The sequence below is a fragment of the Neophocaena asiaeorientalis genome, unplaced genomic scaffold (assembly GCF_003031525.2).
Source record: "Neophocaena asiaeorientalis asiaeorientalis breed wild unplaced genomic scaffold, Neophocaena_asiaeorientalis_V1.1 scaffold15, whole genome shotgun sequence".
Lineage (NCBI taxonomy): Eukaryota > Metazoa > Chordata > Mammalia > Artiodactyla > Phocoenidae > Neophocaena > Neophocaena asiaeorientalis.
The window spans coordinates 7343446-7368707 of record NW_020185328.1 but is presented as its reverse complement, the minus strand read 5'-3'; the positions used below and the strand labels follow the sequence as shown (position 1 = coordinate 7368707).

General features: G+C 38.0%; 1 protein-coding gene across 1 annotated transcript in view; it reads left to right on the top strand.

Moving 5' to 3' along the window:
• Positions 1-25262, top strand: part of ERICH3 (glutamate rich 3) — a 91426-nt gene that overhangs the window by 45003 nt on the left and 21161 nt on the right. Inside the window, 3 exon segments of the mRNA XM_024734562.1 lie at positions 5191-5377; positions 10645-10946; positions 15925-16155. Coding sequence (XP_024590330.1) covers positions 5191-5377; positions 10645-10946; positions 15925-16155 — 720 coding nt within the window.

Below are 25262 nucleotides of genomic sequence, written 5' to 3'. Positions count from 1 at the left end.
CTTATAATTCCTTTTCTGCCCCATTTTCTTGTATTTCCATAACCTGATCCTGTTGTACCTATTTGTGCATTCCTCACTACTTCTTCACAAACACAGCGGCTGCTTCACCAGCCCCTTGCCTCCTGCCTCCCCACCCCCCGCCCCGCCCCACATTGTTATCTTGTCTTTTCCCGTGCTCTTTCCTTTGTCTGCAATAGGACAAAGGATTTTAAATTCAAAATCATATTTTAATATGATTTTGATGGATAATCAAACCGTATCCATCTTTTAAGATTCAGGTTAAGACTGCGAAGCTTTCCCAACTGACTTTTATTCCATTTTATCCCTCTCTTTTGATGACAATGGCTCTTAATACCTAAAACCAAAGCATTTCATTGTACCTTGACTTACATTAACTGTTTTTTTCTTTTCTCTATTACTCTTTACCATATATTGACTTTTTTAGTTGTTAAAAATAGGTGTAACTTACAATCCATAAAATTCATCCACTGTAAGTGTACAACTCACTGATTTTTAGGAATTTTATAAGGTTGTACAGCCATTATCACAGTTTTAGGACATCTCCATCACTTCAAAAAGTTCCTTTGTGCTCACTCTTCGGCAGTTAATCTTCACTCTCATAGCCAGCCCTAGGACACCATTGATCTGCTTTCAGGCTCTACAGATTTGCCTTCTATGGACATTTCTTGTAAATGAAGTCATACAATAGGTAGTATTTGTGTCTTGCTTCTTTCACTTTGCATAGTGTTTTTAAGAATCATCATTTGTAGCATCTGTCAATAGTTGCTCTCTTATAGCTGAGAATACATTCTGTTACATGGATATACCACATTTTATTCATCTACACAAGTTGATGGATATTTGTATTGTTTCCAGTTTGGGACTATTATAAGTCATGCTGTAATGACTATACAAAGACAAATTTTTTTGTGTGTAGACATCAGTTGTCATTTCTCTTGAGCAGCTTCCTAGGAGTGGATGTGATGGCTTTTGCTTCCTGAGTATGGGTCATATCCTTTTCAGTTTCTTTGTGTCTTTTGACATTTTTGTTGAAAACAGGACAATTTAGATCATCTATTAGAGCAACTATGAATTCCGAATTCCCACTTTCCCTCTGGAAGGTTATTCTTGGGTTTTTTATTTCTTTGTTTGTTTAGTAGCTTATCTAGAGCAAAGCTGTGAAATTCATGTCCCCTCTCCTTCGTATACAGCCACTGGTGTCTCTGCTCAGATTTTTTTTTGTTCTGTTTTTACTTTTTAGGCTAATCTCTTAGGGTTGTCTCTGTGTTTTCATAGTTTAGTGAACATTCAGTGATTTGTCAGAGGTCGTGTTCAAGCACTTTGAGCCAATATAGCCTCCATTTTCTGCCAGTGAACCTGTGTGTAGGTTTTTTAGTTTCCTGGGACTGACATAACAAATGTCCCCAAATTTGGTGGCTTAAAACAACAGAAATTTATCATCTTACGTTCTGGAGGCCAGAAGTCTAAAATTAAGGTCTTATCAGGGCCATGCTCCCTCTGAAAGCTGAAGGGGAGAATCTTTCCTTGCCTCTTCCAACTTCTGGTGATTCCCCGCAATGCTTGGTGTTTCATGGCATGTAGCTCCATCACTTTAACCTGTGCTTATCCTCCCATGTTGTTCTTCTCTGTGTATCTGTGTGTGTATCCTCTCCTCTTCCTATAAGGATATCAGTTATTGGATTTAGGACAAAACAAATTCTGGATAATCTCATCTTGATCCTTCCCTGATTATATCTACAAAGACCCTATTTCAAAATAAGGTCACATTCTGAAGTTCTGGGTGGTCATGAACTTTTGGAGGGCAATATTCAACACACTGTAGTGGGTTCAGGAGTACGTTCAAAGTTCAGGCAGTTTTCAAGTCTGTTCCAACTTTTATTTTCCACCAGGATCTAATGTTTCCTTTGTACACAGGTGCAAGCTTGCAATAGGACAGGGATAGGTGAATAAGTTGGGCCAACTCCAATCCATGCTGCTTCCAGTTAGCTGGAGATGTGCAGAAAGCTTATTGAATGTGTCTACGACTGCCTTATTGCCTGTATCTCCCTGTTAAATTTCTGGCTAGTCCATTGACCTGTTGCTTGCCCTAATTAGCACTACAGTCTCAGCAGAACCTCTGACTGTCCCTGTCAGTTTGCTCTGAGATTGCTGCTTATTACTAGTAATGCCACTGACCAAGGTGTTTTTTTTGTCTTCTGCTCCAAATCAAGTCGGCCTCTACTGACAGTGAAGCTGCTGGTTACCTATGGCCTGCCCTTCCCTTCTAGAACTGCAGTGGCAGGAGAGGGCAATGGGAGTAGCCCTAGGCAAGAATGCCACAGATTCCCACTGTTCATACCAAAAGTTCAGTACTTTTTCATGAAAAACTGCTGCTCAGTGTGTTCTAAGTCTTTGGTCCATTTTCAGAGACAAAATTTTAAGAGAAGAGGATTTGGTGACCTTACTCCAGAAGTCTGGTACACTGCTTTTTGTCTCTTCTGCTAAATTATAACTTCTTGAGGGAGGAGAACACGTTTGATATTTCTTCAGTATTTTTATGTCTCTTTAGTGCCTAAAACAGTGCTACCACTGTCAGTCAACAACGAATAACTACATTTTACAAATATCATAGGATGCTTTCTAATAGTGCCCATTATAATATTTAAGACTGCTCTGTGAAGTGGGTAAACTGAGTCACCCCCTCCACTCCACATCCTCATGCACTCCCCCTGCCAGCCTCATTTTATAGATGAGAATTCTGAAATGCAGCAAAGTTAAATGTCTCATCAAGGCACACTCAACTAATAAGTGAAGAACTGGGACATGGACCAAAATCTTCTAATTTCTGGTCTATAATCTTTCCACTACTCCATGCAGAAACCATGAAGTCAGGATTGGGAAGTGTCACTAAATTTTAAAATATAAAATGACAAAATAAGTAACAAGGGACCAAAGGTAGAGGGTGTCAATTTCTGTTCAATAAGTTTGAAAAACAATGGAAGAAATGAAATAATATATGGATGTGCTCTCCAACCATGTGGGTACCAAATAGAAGGGCAGTCGTGTCCAAGAGTTGATCTCCTGTGCCCATTCTCAGCATTTCCTTGAGTGTACTCTCTTCCTGGGCTGGGTCCTTAGGGAGTTAAGGGGTGTGATGCTGCAGCAGAATGGATCATATTACATGAATGTCTCATTCAAGTTTCTGTAATAAGAGCAGTCAAACTAGCTTTCTAGTTAGCACTTAAAAAGTCCATATATAGGGACTTCCCTGGTGGTGCAGTGGTTGAGAGTCTGCCTGCCGATGCAGGGGATGCAGGTTCGTGCCCCGGTCCGGGAGGATCCCACATGCCACAGAGCGGCTGGGCCCGTGAGCCATGGTCGCTGAGCCTGCGCGTCCGGAGCCTGTGCTCCGCAACAGGAGAGGCCACAGCAGTGAGAGGCCCGCGTACCGCAAAAAAAAAAAAAAAAAAAAAAAAGTCCATATATAAAGACAAGTGGATTTTAATATCTATTGTATCTTAGTTTCTCCAGAAACTAACTTGCCAATGTTCTCTTTCCTATTTTGTTTAATTTCACATCACAAATACTAAGGTATAAATGATGGAATTACCTTTTTAATAAGTCTATTCTTTAGTATAAGTTGCATCTGATTTAGATTTTTTAGGGGCATAGTATGGTATATACAAAGTATTTCTAGATGACTATGAAAGAATGAGTTAAAATAATGATTCACTAATTATTTATTGGAGGCTTCCTGTGCCATTGTCCTGGGATCTGGGGAAATGAAATTTAAACTCTCATGGATTTCACAAACATGCAGGGCAGCAAACATCTAGATCAAGGTTCTCAAAGTGTGGTCCCTGGACCAGCAGCATAAAGCATCACCTGGCAACTTGATAAAAATGCAAATTCTTGTGCCCTGTGGAATCAGAAACTCTGGGATGAGGCCCAGAAATCTATGTTTTCATAAGCTTTTCAGATGATTCTGATGTACACCAAAACTTGAGAACCGCTGGTGTAGCCATATTTTAATAATAAGTGTAACAATAGGAAATATTGCAAAAGAGAGGCAAAAGTTATCAAGCCTATTATTGGTAGAAGTGGAAGAGTCCAGGGAGGCTTATTGTAGGAAGTAACGTTAGAAGTGTCATGAGAAGCAGGTTTCTGAGTCACTCTGTAACATAGAGTTTCTCAGAATTGGGTTTTGGGATGTATAGGGTGAGACTTCTTCAAAAAGCATTATAGAGACTTGAAATGATTAAAAATTGTTAATTGCAAGCAGTGGTTCTTTTTTTTTTTTGCTGTACGCGGGCCTCTCACTGCTGTGGCCTCTCCCGTTGCGGAGCACGGGCTCTGCACGCGCAGGCTCGGCGACCATGGCTCACGGGCCCAGCTGCTCCGTGTCATGTGGGATCTTCCCGGACCGGGGCACGAACCTGTGTCCCCTGCATCGGCAGGCAGACTCTCAACCACTGCGCCACCAAGGAAATCCAAGCAGTGGTTCTTAATTTATTGGTGAGACTTTTGGGTGGGTTAGGGATCAAGAAGGGGTCTCAAATCAAGGCAGAACTGAGAATGGATTGAAGATGGAATAATTCTGCCTCATCCATACATGTATCAGGATGTTTCAAGTCACAACTAAAGACAAAAATTTATTTAAAAGCATTACTGAGTAAAAAAATAGTCATATAAAAGCATTACTGAACTCACAGCAGCCTTTTGTTATGTATTTTATTGCTAGATAACATAGCAAGATAGAGGCGTGGAATCTAGAGAGATGTTTGGATTCAAACATTAACTCTTCCACTTATTGTATGATTTTGGCTGAATTACTGAGCTCTAAACCTAAATTTCTACATTATGGAAACTAATGATAGTAATATTTCCGCTTCATATGGTTGTTGAGAAATAACACACCCAAGGTAATTAGGCGTAATGCCTGGCCATATTAAATGCTCATATAATTTTAGGTTTTATTATTTATTACAAGTCAAAGAGTTTTATAATGCCTTGGAGTATTTATTATATATATAAGTAATAGAGTGTGTTTTTGTGGTTAAAAAATTGTCCTCAAGTTAAAAAGGAGATCTAGAAAGTAATATTGCACTTAAATAACAGAAAAATGTGATTTAAAACATGTTAGTTCAAAGTCAGTTGCTTTCACTAATGTATTTCCTTTTTAAATTCCAGAGACCTTTCAGTTTATTTCCAAAAGGCACCATGGTTTCCCCTTCAGTCTCACCTTTTTCCTGAACGGGATACAGGTGGACAGGTTAAGCTCCTGCTGTGAATATAAGCATCGAAAAGGTTCCAGACTTGGAGGCAAACGAGGCTACTTTGGGTTTGTGTGTGTCGAGAGATCATCTCCTTGCTACAAGTATGGAAACAAATGTCCTCTGGTAGAGGGCAAGTTTTGCTACATTTTTCTTTGTATGCTTTTACTGATGTATTTCTCAGCACAATTTGTTAAGAATCATATCAATGTAGATGAGCCTAAAATATCTAAGTTAAAGGTTGTTTATCACAATCCTGTGTGTTGTATTTAAAATTATAAGATATAAAGTAGATTTTCAGATTTATTATATAGTGGGCATAAAAGCTGGTGGTGTTTCAAATTCTGTTTCTTTTCTACCTCTTCCTTTCCTCATGACGCTTTAAGTTCTGTCTCTAAAGGGAAAGAGAGGCTTTCCCCCTCCTTCATTCCTCATAGTAATTTATTTTGAGTTGAGATCCAGAGCATGTTTCAAGCATCCGGCTTATATAATTGCATGTTATAGGTTTTGCGTAATAGAGGTGTGCCTGCATTATCGTGTAGCCCCATGATCACTCTCATGCCCCTAATTTCAATCTCGGACATAAAAAAATACATGATAAAAGGTCAGTTTTGACTATTATTCATCAGTTTTCATATTGGACATTCTGTTTGTAGTCAGGAGATCTTCTTGCAGGCTTTACTTAATTTTTTTCCTGAAAGTACTCATGGAGAATTGACTCTGTGCCAAGCTAGAACATGGCAGTGAACCAACCAAAGAACCTGACCCATAGAGCGCCTTCTGACAGGGGAAGTGAAAATAATATACCAATAAACCCATGCCAATATACCAATAATACAACAACCAATTAATGTATATTAGATGGTAATAAGCATGATGAACACAAAGCAGGGTAAGGGAGATATAAGGAATGAGGGGGGACAAGTGTCAGAAGGCAGTATTATTTTATGTAGGATGGTCAGTAAAGGCCTCTCTGATGTCTTTTGAGCAGAAACCAGAAAAAAATGTCTCCTTTTTCAAATAGGTTTTCAGGTAGAGGAAAAGCATATACCAAGGGTGTGAGACAGGATTACACTTGGTGTATGTAAATTAGTGTGATCAGAGCAAAAGTGAGAAAGGGACAGTGATAGAAGATGTCACTGTCCGAGAGACAGTGGAGTCAAGTCACGTAGAGTCCTATGATCATTGCAAAGACTTTGACTTTTATTCTGAGAGGGATGGGAAGCCTCTCAGGTAGGTTTAGAGCAATGGCCTGTCATGATCTGATAGTAGCTCCTATGGGAAAAATAAAATAGGGAGGGTGTGGGGAAGGGTGGAAACTACTTTAATCTAGAGGAGAGAGAGTGGTAGGAAGAGTTACAAGTGATTAGGTTCTAGACGTATTTTGAAGGTAGGGTTTACAGGATTTATTGATGGATTGGATTCAGGGCATGAGAAAAAGAGCAGAGTCAGAGATGATTGAAAAGTTTTTAACCTGAACAACTGGAAAGATGCCTAGTTAACATGGGGAAGACTATGAAAGGTGCAGCTTTGGGAGTGGAAGGAGGGGATTTTGGTTTTGGACACACTGAGTTGGAGACGTCTATGAGATATGCGAGTAGGAATGTTGAGTAGGTGGTTGGATCTGTGAATCTGGGGTCTGGTGAGAGGTCCAGGCTGGAGATATATAAACTTGAGAATTGTTTACATATGGATGGCATTTAGAGTCATAAGATGGGATGAGACTGCTTAAGAATGGAATGCAGTAAGAGAAGATGCCTGAGTAATAAGCTCTGGTCACTTTAGTTCAAAGGTGAGGAAGATAAAGAGGAACCAGGAAAAACCTAGGAAGGAAGGCCAGTGATTAGACAGAGAACCCAGACAAAGCAATGTCCTGGAAATGAACAAAATGTTTCAAGAATAAGGCATAATCAACTGGGTTGTAGGTGTGGTTAGGTGAAGCAAAATGAAAATTCGGGATTGAGCATGATTATTTGGTCATGTGTTGGTTATTGCTGATCTTGGCACAAGTTGCTATTGTGGAGTGGTAGGAATGCAGGCTTGTTTGGAGTGGGTTTAAGAAACAATTGGAGAAGAGCTAAAGCCAGAGATGATGGATAGCTCTTATTAAAGAGTTTTGCTCTAAAAGATGGAAACTGGGTGGCAGCCAGGAGGGAGGATGTAGGGACCCAAGGGGGCTTAGTATATTTTAAGATGGGAGATATTATGATATGGTTATAAGCTGATAGATAGGGTTGATACCCTAGGGGGAACAAAAACACATTGATCAGGCATGACATAGAGAGAGAAATTGCTGGGGCAAAGTGCTTGAGTAGACTAGAGGAGATGGGATATAGGGCTCAAATAGAGGTGTTAGCCTTAGATGAAAGGAAGCATTCTTCTGTAGTAACAGGAAGAAAGATGGCATGTAGGGCAGAGAGAGATGCAAGTTGGTGGCTGTGTTGGGATCAACTGGAAGTTCTCTGCTGATTATTTCTATTTTGCAGTCAAAGAGTGATTGGAGCCTTAACCTCAGCTGATTATGAAGCTAAGAAAAAATTGAAAACCAGTGTCTTATGAGAACTGTGCATTTTAGTTGAGGGTAATAGAACTTACTCTTAAACATCACAACCATTTTGTTATTATTATTTGAAAACTTCAAAGAAAGAAGCTAGAGAGAACCAAGCGAAATCATATAAAGAATTGTACAGAAGCTAGTTAAGTGTTGAAAGGAGAGTAGATGTCATCCATCAGATTTTGGCACTGATTATTAAACCTCGATAGAAAGTGTTTAGGACCAAACATTTTATAGCTTGGATTTATACAGCAGTTCCCAAAGAGTGCAATGTGTTCACACATGGATGATTGTATACAAACTCATTAGCTTTCCTGGGAGTTAAACAAATGACTTGCCCACAAATGACTTGTCCACATATATGGAGAACACATATTTGACTTGGAACAGAAAAGCAACCTCAGGTAGGTCCTAAATATACCTAGGCATTCCTGATACATTGCCCTAGACCATTCACTGTCCCACTTGCTAGATGACTCTTTCACACCTCTTCTCTCACTTAAGGAGGAAGGATTTAGAAATTTTTGGAGTTACCTGTTTAAGGTCCTTAGAAAACAAGAAAAGCTTAGCAGTGTTCACTTCCAAAGTATGGAGGTTCCACACTTGTATCCATCCCTCAATCATGGGAACTCTTTGAAGAGTCGTGGTAGTTACTTTCAGTTGCTAAAGTGAAACACAGGAAAAAGAATTGCGTACCCAAGAGAATGCAGATTGCTTGGAGCTTTAATAATGAGAATCAACACCTCATATTATACTCAGAAGTCAAATAGGTAGTCAGTGAGGAGGAGAGCACAGATGTTATCCACTTTGTTTGCCTAATTCCCTTAAGCAGATGGGCAATAAAAAGTCTGTGCATGCAGTAGGGAGGCATCAAAGCCTTTACACAGTCACAACATAAACTAAAAGTAACAGCATATCAGAGGCTCCAAATCAATGTATTTGGTGTTGCCATTGATAAGGGAAGAATAGCTTGAACAGAAGGAATGCTAGTAATCATAATCTCTGAAGATTCATGACACCTTTATTCCAAGGAAAGCAGTGTGCTACGTATATCATCATTATAGTCAAGAAATAATTTATCATGCTTAATATGGCTGAGGTAAGTATGTTCTGATTATCCCATTTTTCACAGCCTGATAGTTACTTTGAGTGCATATCCTTTTAGCTTTATTTTATGGGGAGATAGTGAAAGGATAAGTGATATAACTAAGTTCTCATATTTACTTGTTGGGAGAATGAGTTAAGATCAATTCCTATGCTATTGCTAGTCTAGGGATGGCTGAAATTCAGTGATATCTTCAGTTTAAGAAATTGCCATTGGACTTGATTCACATAGAGGCAATTTTCAGATTTTACATATTGTTTCTATTCTTCCTGGACTGGAAAGTCTTGACTGCATTCTGACCTCACTGTAATTGACCCAGTTCCCCAACAGTTGTGTGACATGGAGAGAAGGGAATGTGTGAAGTTCTAGAGGAGGAGTGGGGAGACTGGTAGCTGCCAGGCACCTCTTTCAGGTCAGGGATTGTCTCCAGGCCTTGGTGAAAACTTCTCCACATTCTGTTAGTCTTTGTGAGGAGACTGTGAGCACTTGCCCTGGTGGTAAGCCCAGCAGTGTAACATTTGTCTGTGTAACTAGTCATCTGAGAAGGCTATACCTGTAATCTAATCATATGGGTGTACGTCAGTGGGAGGTGATGGGAGTCTAACAGTCCTGAGCTGAAAGCCAGCTTTATCACTAACCTGCTGGGTGAACTTGGGCAAGTCATGGAATCCTTGAAGCCCCAGTTTCCTCATTTGTAAAGTGATGACGATAGTTCTTAAGTTATTGGTCTGTAGGGGAATATAACATATAAGACCATGTATATAAAGTACCCAGTAAAGAGGTTGGCACAGAAGGAGTGCTGGATGCTCTTATTGTCATCATAGTCATCATTTTTATTAATGTATGTATTACAGTTATTGGAATTCCTATTTTGATATTAACTTGAGAGATAGGATAAAAGCTAGAGAAGAATTTATTAATGTTACTTTTGTTATAACTGATTTTTTAAAATATTTTTTAATGTCTTAAAACATTCAGATCATTTGCTGGCTCACCAGATTTGACTTAGAATGACTTTATGACCTCTATAGATTATTGCCATTTTCCAAAACAAAAGCTTATTGCCAGGAAAAATCACCAAAAGATTGTGGTACAGGTTTCAAAAGGCCATTCTAAAGGCAATAATGACAGTTCTGTTAAAATGAGCATTCAGGCTCCTGAAGTGTTTATTTAAAGGGCACAAAAATATTTAACTGATTGTGTTTCTTAAAAATTCAATCATAATTATTTAGAGTCAATTTTGTATGGAAGTCTTTTTGTTGTTGTCTTGTTGGAATAATAAATTATCAAAGACCGAATGACATCTTTCTTCTGATAATTTTTATCTCAGCTTCCTTTTATTGATAAACCTGAATGTTCTTTTATCACATAATTCTAATATGAGGACTTAAATTACCTATCTATCTCTGTTATAAGGTCAAATATATACTTTAAGGCGCAAAGTTTAGTTTGAGACTATAATTCATTGTTGTTAAGTTGCTTTCTTTTCTTGTGTAATTACTGTGGGTAAAACTATTAAGAATTGTTGTGTTTACAAGATTTTGGTATTCATAAGGAGAAAGTAGTTTATTTTAATTAACGCTGTGTACTATGATAAATATGTGTCTTGTAACATTTCTTACTGGAATAAGAGAAGTGATTTAAAGATCTTTGCAGTTCCATTGTGCTATATATAAAGGTTAATCAACACTTTATGTTAATATTTTTCCTAGGTGCATTATTGCAATGGGCCTTGACAAAAAAACAACTTCACCAAAACCTAGGAAAGAAAAGAGTATTGAGAGAAGAGAGGGATTGATGAAGGGTGAGGGGAAACTGAGGAAGGATAGAGAGTACCTGATACCAAGAAGGAGAGAGATGAAGGGGAGCAAAACCTCAGCTTCAGCCATTTTTTCAGCTCAAGAACTACATACAGGGATCAGCGAAGTGAGAACTGCTGTTGAAGAAATGGAACGTAAAGAAAAGCCAGGACTAGAAGTCTGGGAAGATGACCAAGAAAACATATTTAAATATGGTAATGAGTAACTCTGGGTTCTTTTGCTGTTGCCTGGTGTGGTCGTTTTGTTTAAGACTTTACAATGTGATTATAAAAATTTGCAAAAATATCCATTAAATGTTGTTACTCAGTTTCTATCTTCAGGCAACTGTGTTGCAGGTGAGGAATCCCTGACCACCTTCTCAACCGTTTTGTAAGGAGTTCTGTGTGGCCTGTCTTAGAGGAGGGCAGCCTAACTCCAGGGGGTTGGAGGTGCTTGGAGGGGAAGGCGGGAAAGGAGAGTTTGCGTCTGCGTGAGCCAGAGGCTCTGTTCACTTATGCAGGGAGAGACCATTTCACCAAACAGAATTTTGCCTGTTTTTTTCAGTATTTGATGTACTTGCTTTGGTGAAACTGATGCTTTGGCATCAGGTAGGAACAACCTATATGATTATATAGTGATAGAGTATTCTATAACTGAAAACATTTGATGTAGGCCTGGGGTCCTGGAGCTTGTGCGCATTTCTTGTTTTCTTGTTCTTCCCTTCCCTCCCCTCCTATCCCTTCCCCTCCCTTCCCCTCACTCTCCTCTCCTTCCTCTTCATCTTCTTCCTCTTCATCCTTCTCCTCTGCCTCTTTCTCCTCGTTTCTTTCCCCCCTCTAACTGCATACACACACACACACATATATATATATATATATATATCTCCTTACCTTATATATATATACATACCCTCACCTTTTGATGTAGTAGATATTATTACTCTCTCCATTTTAAGAAAATGAGGCTCAGACATACAGAGAGAAAGTAGCAGAACTAAGTTTCATACTGTAGGAAAGGAAAAACTTTTCCCTCTACCCATCTTAGGTTCATTAACTGTATCCTTGTAAATGAAACTGACAAAAGAGATTAAAAAGGGAAAACAAGCAAAAGTTTATTAGCAGGTGCATCGTGCATATGTATGGGAGCACTCAGCTGAGTAACTCAAAGGGGGGGTTAGAACTTGGGCTTATATGGCATCTTAATAAAAGAAAAATACATTTTTTCAAGAAGTGACAAGGCAAAGGAAAAGGACATTGAGCTTCCAGGGGCAACAAATTGTGGGAAGGCAAATATTATGTGGAAACTAATGGTAGATAAGGGCTAGTTCTAGTGAAGTTTGTTATGTTGATTCCTCTGGTGCCATCTCTGGGCTGCTAAGGATCAGAGTTGTCTCCTATGATTAGCTTTTGTCCTTGCTGGGAGAGAGGGGAGGGGAGATACCTTCAAATATATATGTCCTGCTTTTAGGGAAATGGGGGGAGGGCAGAGAGCTTCTCTTCTATTTACTACTTCTCAATTGCCTTCAGCTCAAAATAAACCTTATGCCCAAGTGGCATAGTTTGGGGTGGCATACTCTGCTACCCTTTAATACTCAGGCTTGTCTAATTCCAAAGCCCAAACTTTCAAACACTGTACGTATAACCTCCTCTGCTGTACAAGCTATCCTTGATGTTACCTGGTTGTGGGTGATATGTCCAAAGAATCAGAAAAGGGGAGCTGCCTGAGTGTCCCTCTTGCACCCAGGAGACAAAGCCTGGATTAGAGGAGCGCTAGCCATTGGCTGGGATGAGTGTGGAAGGGCTGGTATCAGGAAAGGGGCATCTCCTAGGTCTCTTCTTCCCCACCTTCTCTAGTTGCCGCCCAACAGTTTCAGAAATCCAAGAAAATAATTACAGAGTTGTTACAGCATTGGACTTTATATCTGTTTATTACTGAAATAATGTGACTATCTAAAAAAGATTTCACTCCTAACACTTTGAACCAGCTTACCTCTCTCCATGATCCTTTCTAGTCTTTATTCTTATCTTAAACTGAAAATTTTACAATATCTGTAGATAACAATAGCAACAGCAGAGCAATTAACAAATGGGATGTGTTTTCGTGTTTTAACTTTCACAACATACAGGTATGTTTATTTAGGCCATGTTCAATTTCTGTATTTTTTTTCTTAAATCAACATGGCCCGTGCTATGAGTAGCATACTTTATGACTATTAAACAGCTTTTCCCAAGTTCTTCCTTCTGTGTTGGCTCCTTAATGGACTTTAAATGCCCATTTCCATTTAAGGAAAGAGGAAACAGCGGAGCAAGGCTTCAGCTCTCTGTAGAACAGCCGCTGATGGTTCAGGGCAGCAAGAAGCCTGTGAGGAGGTCAGCGAGGGAGAGCTGCGGAGGGATTGATGTTGACCTCGCGTTGACTTGCTTCCTCATTAGTGGGGATGGTAAACAACAAGCTAATTACCTTCTCTGGAAGAAGAAAGATGAGATGGGGAAACAGAAGAAATTATGAAAAGGGATACAGAAAGCATGCCACTAGTTCATTCATATTGAAAACATGAGTAGATGAGACAAAGGAGGTGTGCTTTGAGCTGTGATGCTAATGCAGTGTTCCTGGTTAATAGAAGGCTAATATTTAAATGTGATGCTAGAACAAAGCCAGGGCAGCCTTGAATTTCGTGTTTTGAGAGAAAACACTGAAGCTCCTGCCAAATAGGATTCAGGGATTGTTCTTGTGGTTCACTACATGGTCCTTCAGTTTTATGGTCTGCTTCAATAATATAACTGCGATTGTGTCCTAATTGTGGACACTTGTACGACTGATTTTAATCAGGTGCCTCCATTAAAGTGTATTGCTGTCGATAAAGCACATATTGTGTGTGATTTCTCCTATTCTATGACCAACTCTCTCCACCCCCAATCAGTCATGATTACTACTAATCTCTAACATTTATTAGGAGCCTACTGTCCTTGGCACTATACTAAGCATATTTTAGGGATTATTGCTATTAATAGTCCCCATAGCGTTGTGAGGCAGGTACCACCCATATCATAGGTGAAGAAACTGAAGCTTAAAGATGTTGAGCAAATTGACAGGTCACACAGCTGTGTTTTAACTGGTACTTGGACACATGACAGCCTGACTCCAGAACCCTATATTTCACCACGCTGTAATATTGTTGATGGACTTGCAGCAATTTTCTCATGTACTGTCTGGCCCCTGCTTATCTTGTGACCAGCAGCAAATATCTCTCGTTTCTAATGTGTTTCTCTCTGTGTGTGAATTCTGTGGCTAACTTCAACCACTCCTAGGAAGTCTTCCACAATCTCCAAATGACTTTCCATCCTTGTTTGACTCTATTCCACTTATTTGACACTATTTCACATAATTAATCATGAGTCCTATATAAAAATCTACAGCAATTGAGCCCAATAGTGTTAAAACGAACATTACTGAGGGTCATGTATAAAAACTCTTCTAACATGAGTACAGTATTTCTTGGGTACCTACGTCTTATTTCCTCAACAAAAATTGGAGATTCTTTGATGGGCAGGGGTTGTGTTACTGTAATGTCTTTTATCTTGCAATTTTAGCCTCTTCCAAATAGAAGGGTCTCAATAGAGTTATTGATTGACAGCTGACTAAACCAAGTGAGAAGCTATCCCATTACTTGGCCTGAAATATTTGAATCAAAATATTTGTTTTTATTAGTATGTCCTGTTTCCATTATGCAATATAAACTAATTTCTTCAACTTCTTGCTTATTTTATAATTTTGTTCTACTGATTCACATTTCTCTTTCTCCATATTAAATCTCTTTCATGAAAACTTTCTCGTGGTGAGTTCTCTTTGTTTGCCTTTTTTCATTACAGTTTCTGATCTCACTTTTCTTCTCACATCGCCCTCATCCCTTCTCTGCATTAACAGAGCTTTCTTCGTATGCACAGGGCATGCATTTCTAAATTAAGTTTCCTTCATTGTGGCAGAGTGGACAGCTCTCAAGTAATTACCCGAAAGGCCCCCACTGCTGGAGAAGAAGCCAGACTATCTAATAACTAAAACACACAAAATAGGGAAAACTTTATTTTTCCTGTAATTTTTATTTTAAAAGATAATTGTTTATTTGCTTAATTGGTTCTGCATGAAATCCTTTTGCTCTCTATCCTTGGCATGTTGTCACTTCAAGATTTTTAGTTTTTGGTGGAAGAAAAAGGGGAACAATTAAATATGAAAGGTGAAAAATTATAACCACAAGGGACAGATGGCGTTTATCTGATGTGACAGTTTCCTTTTTCTGCTACAGATGTGTTACACTTCTGAAGAAATGAAGCAAATTCATGACTGTGACAGGAATATCCTATTTTATAAGAATTTTTATCCTTGGAATGTAATTATTTTATTGATTGTAGGGATGAATAATGCATATGATTTCAGTTCTGGCCCAGATACAGAATCCTTCATAATGCCTTTTCTTGATGTCCATTTGGTTCTCTCAAAGAATGTGCTATTCACAGTGTTACTTCTCAGGGCCTTTGGACTTGATTAATTGAATATTTTCCACTTCACTATTCATTAACTTGATATCCAAATATTTTGAACATTCTTCCTATAAAATATGGCCTCACTGGGTCTCCAAATTAACTTTCATTATTATAATCCTGTTCTCTTCATTTTAAATTTATTTCTAATTTATTGTTTTCTATCAAGTTCTTCTCTTGTCCATTTTGGTTATTGTAGATGATGATGTCCATTTGTAAATGAGCTTTTTTTTTTTTTTTTTTTTTTTTTTTGCGGTACGCGGGCCTCTCTCTGTTGTGGCCTCTCGCGTTGTGGAGCACAGGCTTCGGACGCGCAGGATCAGCAGCCATGGCTCATGGGCCCAGCCGCTCCGCAGCATGTGGGATCTTCCCAGACCGGGGCGCGAACCTGTGTCCCCTGCATCGGCAGGCGGACTCTCAACCACTGCACTGCCAGGGAAGCCCCTGGAGTTTCATTTCTTTACTGCTCTTGTATATGTAACTGATTGCAATCTTTGATCATTTGCTATTAGTTTTCCATGTTCACTAACTGTGAAAAAGAAGTGAAGAAAGGCCCAGAGAGGGGAGGATAATGGAGTCAAAGTTCTCATTAAAATGAAATGGGTTAAGTATTAGGGATTCTATTTTCATTCTCATAGTGGAACTTTTCTTTTCTCAGAATATGAAGAAGATTTCGAAGCAGATGAGGAGAAACAAGATGAGAAAGCTAATGAAGGACAGGCTGATGATCCATTGAATGGAATGCCAAAGTCACCCTCAGATGATGAAAAAGATCTTTTAGACGCTGAAAAGGAGAGTGAAACCTCGTGGAAGGCATCAGATGCTGATGACAGCGTGAAAGATGAGGTTGATGGATGCTCTGAGAGTGAATTGGAAGAGGATAAACATGGCAAGTTGATTAGCTTATCATTTGACATAGGCTGTTTAGCAAGTGTACTCACTACTTTTCTTTTCCTTATGTTTAATGAGATAATCTTTTTTAAAAGACTGTTCGGAACCTGGTTCCCTAACCGAGGATGCTGATCAACCCCTCTTCCATAGATATCCAAATTATGGAGTCATTCTTCCATCCTTTCTCTTTCTTTAGTTTGCTGGGATTTTTCAGCAGGGTGTCACGTGAAGCTTGTAGTGACACATCTTCTGTTTATTTAGAAAGTTACTACCTTTTTTTTCATCTCAAACTATCTCCTCTTATATACACACACATATACACCATTTTTGTGGCTTTGGAAAAATGAAAAGTAGCTCCCATTCAATTAAGGGAAAAGTTGAAAATTCCTCCCTTATGTTCATGTTTTTTTCTTAACTTACCTGGAATGCAGATGCTGGCATATTAGTTTATGGAAGGATTATTGCTCTTGGCAAAGCTTACCCCTTATAATTTTCAAATCTAAAATGACTCTGAATGTTCACAGGGAAAATACAGAGCTTTTCAGGTAGATAAAGAAACCCTCATTATCTGAGGCATATCTTAAATATTTAAGACCTTTTTAAACACCTTAAATTACCAAAATAATGTCCAAAGAAGGAAAACATTTCTGGATTTGTCCCATGAAAGTGTTTGGCCAAGGCTATGTGGGTCTTAGTAAATAAAATATCTTCCCTGGTACATTCTGGGCATTTATCAGTGATAATAATAACCCTGTCTTATATTTAAGTGTGTGTATGTCTTTGTAGTTTGCTTTAGACTAGAGAATGAGGTAACATTATGATGACTTTTTGAATTGCTGTCAATTTTCCTCATTCTTTTCACCTCTCAAATTTTTTTCTATATAAGATCTCAAAATTTTGAATTCAAGGAATACATAGGGATTATACAAAATAAGAGTAAATTAAGTAATAAAGTAATCACAAGAACAAATATTTAGTTTGTAGTTCTATTCTGTTCAAGAATGAATTCAAGCAAACCTATTCTAAAATTTCATGCAGACATATACAAGACAATAAAATAAAGAACAGAAATTATTTAGCGTAAGAAAGAAGATAATTTTACTAGGAACTGCACATGAGACCGTGACTATGCTTGAACTAAAAATTTAATCCTGAACTTCCTGACAGAGTGAAGAGTGAAGCACAATGTGAAAAATTAGAGTGACTTTAACTTGCAATATATTTGAAAACAAGTTTTGCTGCCATTTTATTATAGTTGAAAGAACTACTCTATATTAATGATCTAGCATTGAAAAATTTTTGTAAAATCTTAAATTAGGCCTTTAATTTCTCAATAGTTACATTTTATGTTTCTAGGCATGCCGAAACATAGCTTTTCCCCCTCATTTTGAATATGAATATGGGATTTAAGTTTATATTCCTATATGACATAGAAAAAGTTTAAGAATTCTATGGAAAAGTGATGTCACCTGAATCAAATTTTAAAGAAACTATACAAGTGACTTGGACCTGGAAAAAGATTGAAAGTGTGTTTGCATATAAATATAACCGGTTCAGAACAAAGAAGGACTCAGTTTTTAATTTCTCCAATAATGGTGGTGAATTATCAAGTACTGATTTCACAAAGGGTCAGTACATTATTTCAATATATGGTAATCTGGGGATTATTTTTGTACTGCATAATCAACTTGTTTTCTTGGGATCAAATGGATTTTCTTCCAAGATAGAGTAATTTTTTCTGTTTAAGCAGACAAGGATGCAGGCAGTACTTGAATCTTACTTCAAGGGAAGGCTTTAATCATTTAGACCTGTAATTATTGAATAACTGATAGTGATGGATCAACATTAACACTGAATACTACTTGCATTTAAATAACTGGAATCTTATGTTTAAAAAGGTATCCTATAGGTACTGTTCATTAAGACTATTTTGTGCTAAGTGCTGTGCTAAATATTTTACATGAATTATCTGATTTACTTCAAACAACCTTAAAAAAAAGCAGGTACTTTTAATCTCCATTTCACTAGTAAAGAAACGTGGAAATGATGAGACTGAGTAACTCACACAGCCAGAAACGGGTGGAGCCAAGATGCAAAATTCAGAGCCTGGATTTTGGAAAAAAACAATATAACATTTCTCCAAATCAGCCAATATCCACTTATCTAAAATTAAAGCAAGTCCCCCCAATAAAAGGATTTTGTTTCCTTAAGAATGTACATTTTAGAGGCATTTACCCTGAACTCTTCATCTTATCCTATTTTTTAGCCTCTGTTTTTTTGTTTTACTTTTAAACGGAGGAAATTAAAATGGACATTTTCTAATTTTACCCAAATTTACCTCTCTCCTTCCTGGATGGACTCCCCCAATCCACTTCCAGTCCTTTTGCTTGTTTCCAATTCATCCCCTTCCTCTTCCATGAGACTCTCCTACTTCGGCAGCCTTCACTGAGCTCTTTATTTTATGAAACTCTATCGTTCAGCAGTTGATTTTTCACTCATTGTTTCATGTGTGTTAAATTTTGTCCCTCAAGCTAATTTAATAACACACAAATTAATTATACTACAAAAGCTAGGACTGTATGTTGTCCTTGTTATTCCTCACAGAGGTAATTTCCTAAAGATATTTTGTGAATATTAAGCAGTTACTTGATAAACACCAAGAATACTAAAACACTTTTGTTAGTGCCATGATATCTAGTTACATTTATACTATATGATTATTACTGGAATTTTATTAAAAACATTGTATAGAGTTAGCTGCATTATGGAGATATAGAACATATAATATTTTAAATAGATGTGTAATGAAAGCTATCAGAACATATAAAATCTAGTCCACAATGTTGGGAAATTTAAGAGCTAACTGCTCTTAAATTAAATTGGCTAACTATTTTATTCTGTTTTTTCAATAACGATGTTATTAAATAATCCTTTTTAAGAGCTCCTTTGCATCCTCGGTATTTACATTAAAACTCTGCCATTATTCTGAAGTAAAATTTCATTGCTTACTACTGTTTCTTTCCTCCACGACCAGGCTCCTTTATTTTCCATCCCTTTATGTTGATAACCTGACCCTGCGTTATTCAAAAACATGCTTTGTAGCATGAGGAGTATCAGAATTAGATATTTCATCCAGCAAACAAGAAATATGCATTAAAAATGATAATGACATGATAGATTCCTTGGAACAATCTATTGAAAAGCCAGACAGCACTTCATCTTCAAAAGTGTAAGAGGCACATTGTGACCACTGAATCCTAGACACTGGTACATCCTTTTTATTGACATGATTAAGAATCTTGCTGTTAGTGTTTGGATGTGTTTCATTTGAACCTGCCTGCACCTGTTCCCAGAGGGCAAACAATTGCCCAGGCTGTCACTCTTGTGACAAGTCGGCCCCATTTAAACTGCCAGTGAGCAATTGCATCGGCCCGCCTTGATGAATACACTGTGCTGAGCAGCCTGCAAATGATGGAGTGCCAGGGACTGCGTGCCCACTAAGAGAGGACCCTGCTTTAGGAATGATGTGTGAGACTTCCCATCGTTTAAAAAGAATGACAGATTCCTTTTCTCTGTGTTTGTGTTGGCAACCCCAGGAGCTAATTCACCAGTTGAAAATATATTGTCATAGATGAATGTTATAAAGTTGAGGGGAAAAGTGTCATGTTGCTGAGAATAGACTTTTAGGGACAGTTTGGATGATAGTACCTATGAGTAAGAGGTAAAGACTAAGTAGCTCCTTATGAGAAAGAGAACGGGGGGAAGGGGAGAGAGAGAGACAGAGAGAGAGAGACAGAGAGAGAGAGAGAGAGAATCTGTTCCCAGAATACAAAGAAAAGAACATAAGAATTAAAGTGAAATTTTTTTCTAGTAAGAAAGATAGTATTTTACTTGTGCTATTTTTCAGTCTGTTGAATAAGTAGGCCTTAAAGACTTTGAAAATCTCAGAATCACAAACATATTCTGTTTACTTGATTTACTGACTTCCAGTATCTCACTCTTCCTTTCTGGGCCTGACTATGGGCTTGAAGGGATGCATATGAGGGAAGCCTGCTCCTTCTGTGTTGAAATTGTACATGCTATGAGACCACGCTCTGTGGACTTCATAGTGTCACTTGACTCCTCCTCGGACCAGAGAGGGTTAGGGGAAGATTGTAGGCAGCTTTTGGCTAGAATCTATGTCTGTGATGTTTTGCATGATTAGTCACATTTTAATTTTTCTTAATTGTAAGCATTCCTCAATTCATCTTCACTTTTGGATTGTTGAAGTAGGAAGTCATGGCTTTCAGGTGAATACTTAAATGCAGCATCATCTTTTAGTTCACATAAAGTACTTTTCTATGAGGTATTTCTCTACAGTTTTGAATCTGCCCTGTACATAGTGATGGCACTACTGAGGCACTCAATAAAATCTTGTGAAATGCATGACTGGTTGACTAGATTAATGGACAAATGTAAAAAGATTTAAGCAGCAAAATGTGATACACGATTTGACTATATTCTCAGTATTTTAAGTATTTAGAAAATCCAGTTAAAGGTAAATAAGGAGGAACTTTTAAGCTTTCTTCTTCTCCTGCATTTACTTTCGAGATATATATACAAAGTAATGTGTATATTTGTCTCATTGCTAAATTGATAATGAATTACCAGTATGAGGACATATGTTCTCCCTTACACCAAATAACTAGTTACTGTTCATGGATGAAATTCAGTGATTTCTGCTTCTATTGTCATTAAGCATACACTCATTTGATGATATTTATTGAGTACAAAACACTTGTCTAATCAGGTATTATTGTACATGAAAATATTCACCAAACCACAGTATCTAATATAAATATGAACAGATTTTGGTGAACTCATGAGTATAATCTACAACTGTTAATATAAGGAATAGTAGGACATAAAAATTCATATGTCAAGGCTAATTTGAAGAAAATAGGTGTGACACTTATGCAGATTTTTCTGTGAAAACTTGGACCAAGGAATTGGCAAAGAGACATAATTTGTGTTAGAACTCAGAACAGTATTGGGTCCACTGGGTTGAGATACATGGTGTGTTATTGGAGTGATCTAAATTTTTAACTGAATTTTCATATTTGAGTTTGTGAACTTAAATCGAGGTGTCTCTATGGGCTTCAAGCTAGTAAGCTAAAAACAAAGTAGTTAAAATCAGGACATTAGTGGAGGAAATAATGAATTTAAACTGTAGTAAAACAATGCATCATGCTAGTGGGTGAAGGAATGATTGAAAACTGAGGTCAGGACTTGTCACTGGTTCAAAACAAACTACATAGCTATGGATCACAATAAGAGTATAACAGCTTCTGAGAGAGCTACCCATGGTCACTGTTAAGAGAATGAACAAATACCTTAATAAATATGTGTAGTTGATTTATTGTACTCATGCCAAAGGAAGCAATGTCTGTCTAGAGTGTGTAATCTCCATGGAAGCAGGGACCTGGCCTGCTTTTTACTCCATTGTGTCCTCAATACCAGAACATTGCCTGAAACATAGGATGTGCTCAGTGTGCATTTAGTGAATGAATGAATCTCTGTAAGTGGCTAGGAAGATGGAGGACAACTCAGGACCTCAGTTACAGAGAGAGAGCAGAGTTCATCCTGAATTTGCTGGACTGGTGCTGACTATGGATGTGTGTGTGTGTGGTTGGTACCTTTGGTCAGGTATATATCAAATTGACTAGGCAGGCAGTGCAAACAGTGGAGATTACTGACACATATATAGTAGAATATGTAAAACTATTTTCCATCTGTCATCTGTAGTGGTAACAGTGGAAATCTAGCTAAGAGAAGCAATAGTGGGTTCATGACAGTGGGTGCCCTCTGTTTGAAGGCCTTTTGGCAGGTAGAGTGGTCTTGGTTTTAATACGATGGGTCATTACAAAAGAAGTATTTTACAAAAATTGCTCCTTTATAGCTAATGGACATTGGGTATTATTTAACTTCCGTGGGCCTTACTTTCTAGATCTAGAAAAAGAAGATAACTAACTACTCCATGGGATTAAATGAGATGTTTGTAAAGTGCTTACCTCAGTGCTTGGTACAGAGTAGGTGCATAATCATGATCAGGTTTTATTTTTTTCCTCAATAAATGGTAACTGTGACTACTATGCTTAATGTGATATACAGGGTGAAATCACAAGAAAGAAATTTATTAGAATATACTTATCATGTATGATATCAGAGAGAGAAGAAGACTGAAAATCATAAAGCAATGATTATTTGATTTGGTGAGATTAATTTTTATCATGTAATTCCTGCAATGATTTATGGAGAGCAATAATTGGAATTGATTCCCATTTTACAGCAAAGAAAACAGAGCCTTAGAGAAGTTAAGTAGCATAACCAAAGTCAAAGCTAACGAGTAGCTTAGTCATGATTGGAACACCTAAGTTTGTCTTACAGAAAAACATAGTATTTTCTCTCAAGTTCATGTTGCATGAAATAGTAGTGACAGAAAAGAAGGAATAGTTATCAGTGAACAGTTATGATGACATGAAAAGAGAAAACAGTGAAGGATTGGGGACTGATTGAATGCGGAAAGAGAAAAGTCAGAGATCCTGCTTAGGGTGTAGAACCATGGCACCAAACACACTGGCTTTGGCCAAGGACTCAGGCAGTGGGTGCAGATCGGGTCCCTACCATGAAGACCAAGGGCAGATTCTTAGCATCAGTACCTGGAGGGAGCACTGGAGAGATAAATGGAATTTGGTAGGAGGCAGAGCTGTTTCCTAACATGCCTCCAAGACAACTTTTTCCCTCCTAATGAAAAAAAAATTACAATTTATATATCGACCCTAAAATTCCTTTATATAAAATGTTCCTTTATATAAAAGTTTTCACATAAAAACTTTATTTCTAAGAGAATAAATAAAATTAGTGTTGAAAATCCCATTCCATGGCCCTAAAGCATTTTGAGCTTTTTTGTAGGCACAGCCTGGCCCCAGTGTCTGTATGAAAATGAGAGTGAGAAATGAGAGTGAAACGAAATTATACAGGGAGGTTAGAGAGAAATTTGAAAACTGAAATGAGTTTCTATGGGAGGTCAGGTAGCCTTGCCACTCAGCAGCCATTCATTCACCTGATCTTTCTTAAGGACTGACTCAAAATTGAACCAGAGCATGTTTCAGCCTTTGAAATAAAATAATGCAATTAACAGAAGCTGCTAAAGAAAGAGGAGCACTCTTCTTTTAAATTATGTGACTAACTCTCAGAGCCAAAAGTGAGAGTCCTGGTGTCAACATTCAGATGGTAGATACGGATATTTTTGGACGTGCAGAGCCATTATAACATTGTATCCTAGCTAATTGTGCAATTAATGAAAACCACTGATCAAACAAACCACTAGCACATTGGGAGTTGTTTTTCTTTCTTAAAAAACAAATGTGAAATGCTTAAGAGAGGGGGAAATCATAGTCCCTGAAATTTCGGAACTAGTACAAATAAGATAGAGAACGACTGTCCTTGATCTGTACGTTCCCCACCGAGAGACAGCACATCCAGATCTTATACAATGGAGATAAAGAATGAGTGGCTGAAGTATGTGATTCCTTTGAGAAACAGTGGTCATCTTGTGCCTGCCAAGGTAGTTGGAAGATAAGAACAAATGGAATTGTACTTAAGGGGTTCTGTTGCTTAAAGGCTTTTTGGAGTTTATTTTTTACTGCTGTGTAGAATCTCTCACATCTTTGTGGGAACTCAGTATGTCTCAGTGACTATACTTAAAATGCTAAGCCCTGTCATGGAGAGCCATTGGGGCTAGAGGGAAGAGGATAAGAGTAAAGACAGGTATTTCTTCCCTTAATCTCTGCCTCAGCTGCTACAGCCATCTGGGTAGCTGACAAGCAGAAAAAAACATAAACAGAAAAAAGAATCAGGAGCACACAGAGAAGAGCAAACAAGAAAGCTAAGCAGCTTGTAAGTATGGGCTATTTCATTTGAAAAATATATTCTATAAAAAAATTATAAACACAGGTCTATTTGGTTAAAAAAAATGAAAGGCAAGTTTGTATTTTTCTGGCCCAAGGCAGTGCATCTTCCTTACAGAGTCAGTGTGTGTGTTACTTTCTTGGAGATTTTAAAAAGTTTTTGTGGGTAATAAATACGAAACCATTTTTGGCTCTGGTAAGTTTCCAGACTGCATGTCTGTAGCATCACATCAATGTACTGCATAGATATCCTAGAATCTCTTTTGCCGATTCTGTAGGTCCATCTCCAGCTTCTGCATCCTCTGTCTTCTTCAGAGGACAGCCCTGGGCTACTGGGTTTGCTTCACCCTCAGGCACAAAGAGCAAGGGAGTGCCAAGAGTTCATGTTCCCCCCAGGGTGGCCTGTAGCTATGTCTGACTGGAGCAGAGTATGGAAGCCCAGCTCCTTCCTCAAGGGAAGAAAAATTCTAATATAATTTAGACTTCAGAGGTTCCCATGGGATCAGGCTGAGGCTGAGATGTTGCTTGAAATAGCTCTCTTGATTGACTTCTTCCCTGCCCTGCCCTGCTTTACCCACACCCAGAAGAGTTTCTCTTGGAGCATATTTTTAATACATCACTGGAACATGAGTCCTCATCTCAGCATCTGCTTCTGGGGAACCCATAAAAAAGACCAGATCTCACACACACGCACACACATGAACACAGACACACGCACACAAGCATTATCTCAAAGTATTAAGTATCTAGGTATTATGCAAATGCATAGATATTCTTACCATACCGAGCTACCAGGGTGTACCAGTATGGCGGGTGTTACAGTAGATAAAAATTTAAACTTTATGCACAGAGAATACTGTGGATACATCCAAGATGATAATGAGATAAGTGCTCTTGCTGAACAAGTGAAAGATTATTCAATTTCTTCTATAACAAAATAGATACTAACAAAGGTTTTCCAGTGAAATGGCTTTCAACAAATAAACAAATACAACTGGTTTTCAGTTAAATACGACTTCGTATTGAAAATTGTATAGACTCACAGATTACATAGGTCTTTCTTTATCATGACGATTATGTGGACTATATGGGGAAAGGGTATCAAATCTACTAAACTATATTAAAAATTTTAGTATGATTAATTACTAGCATAATT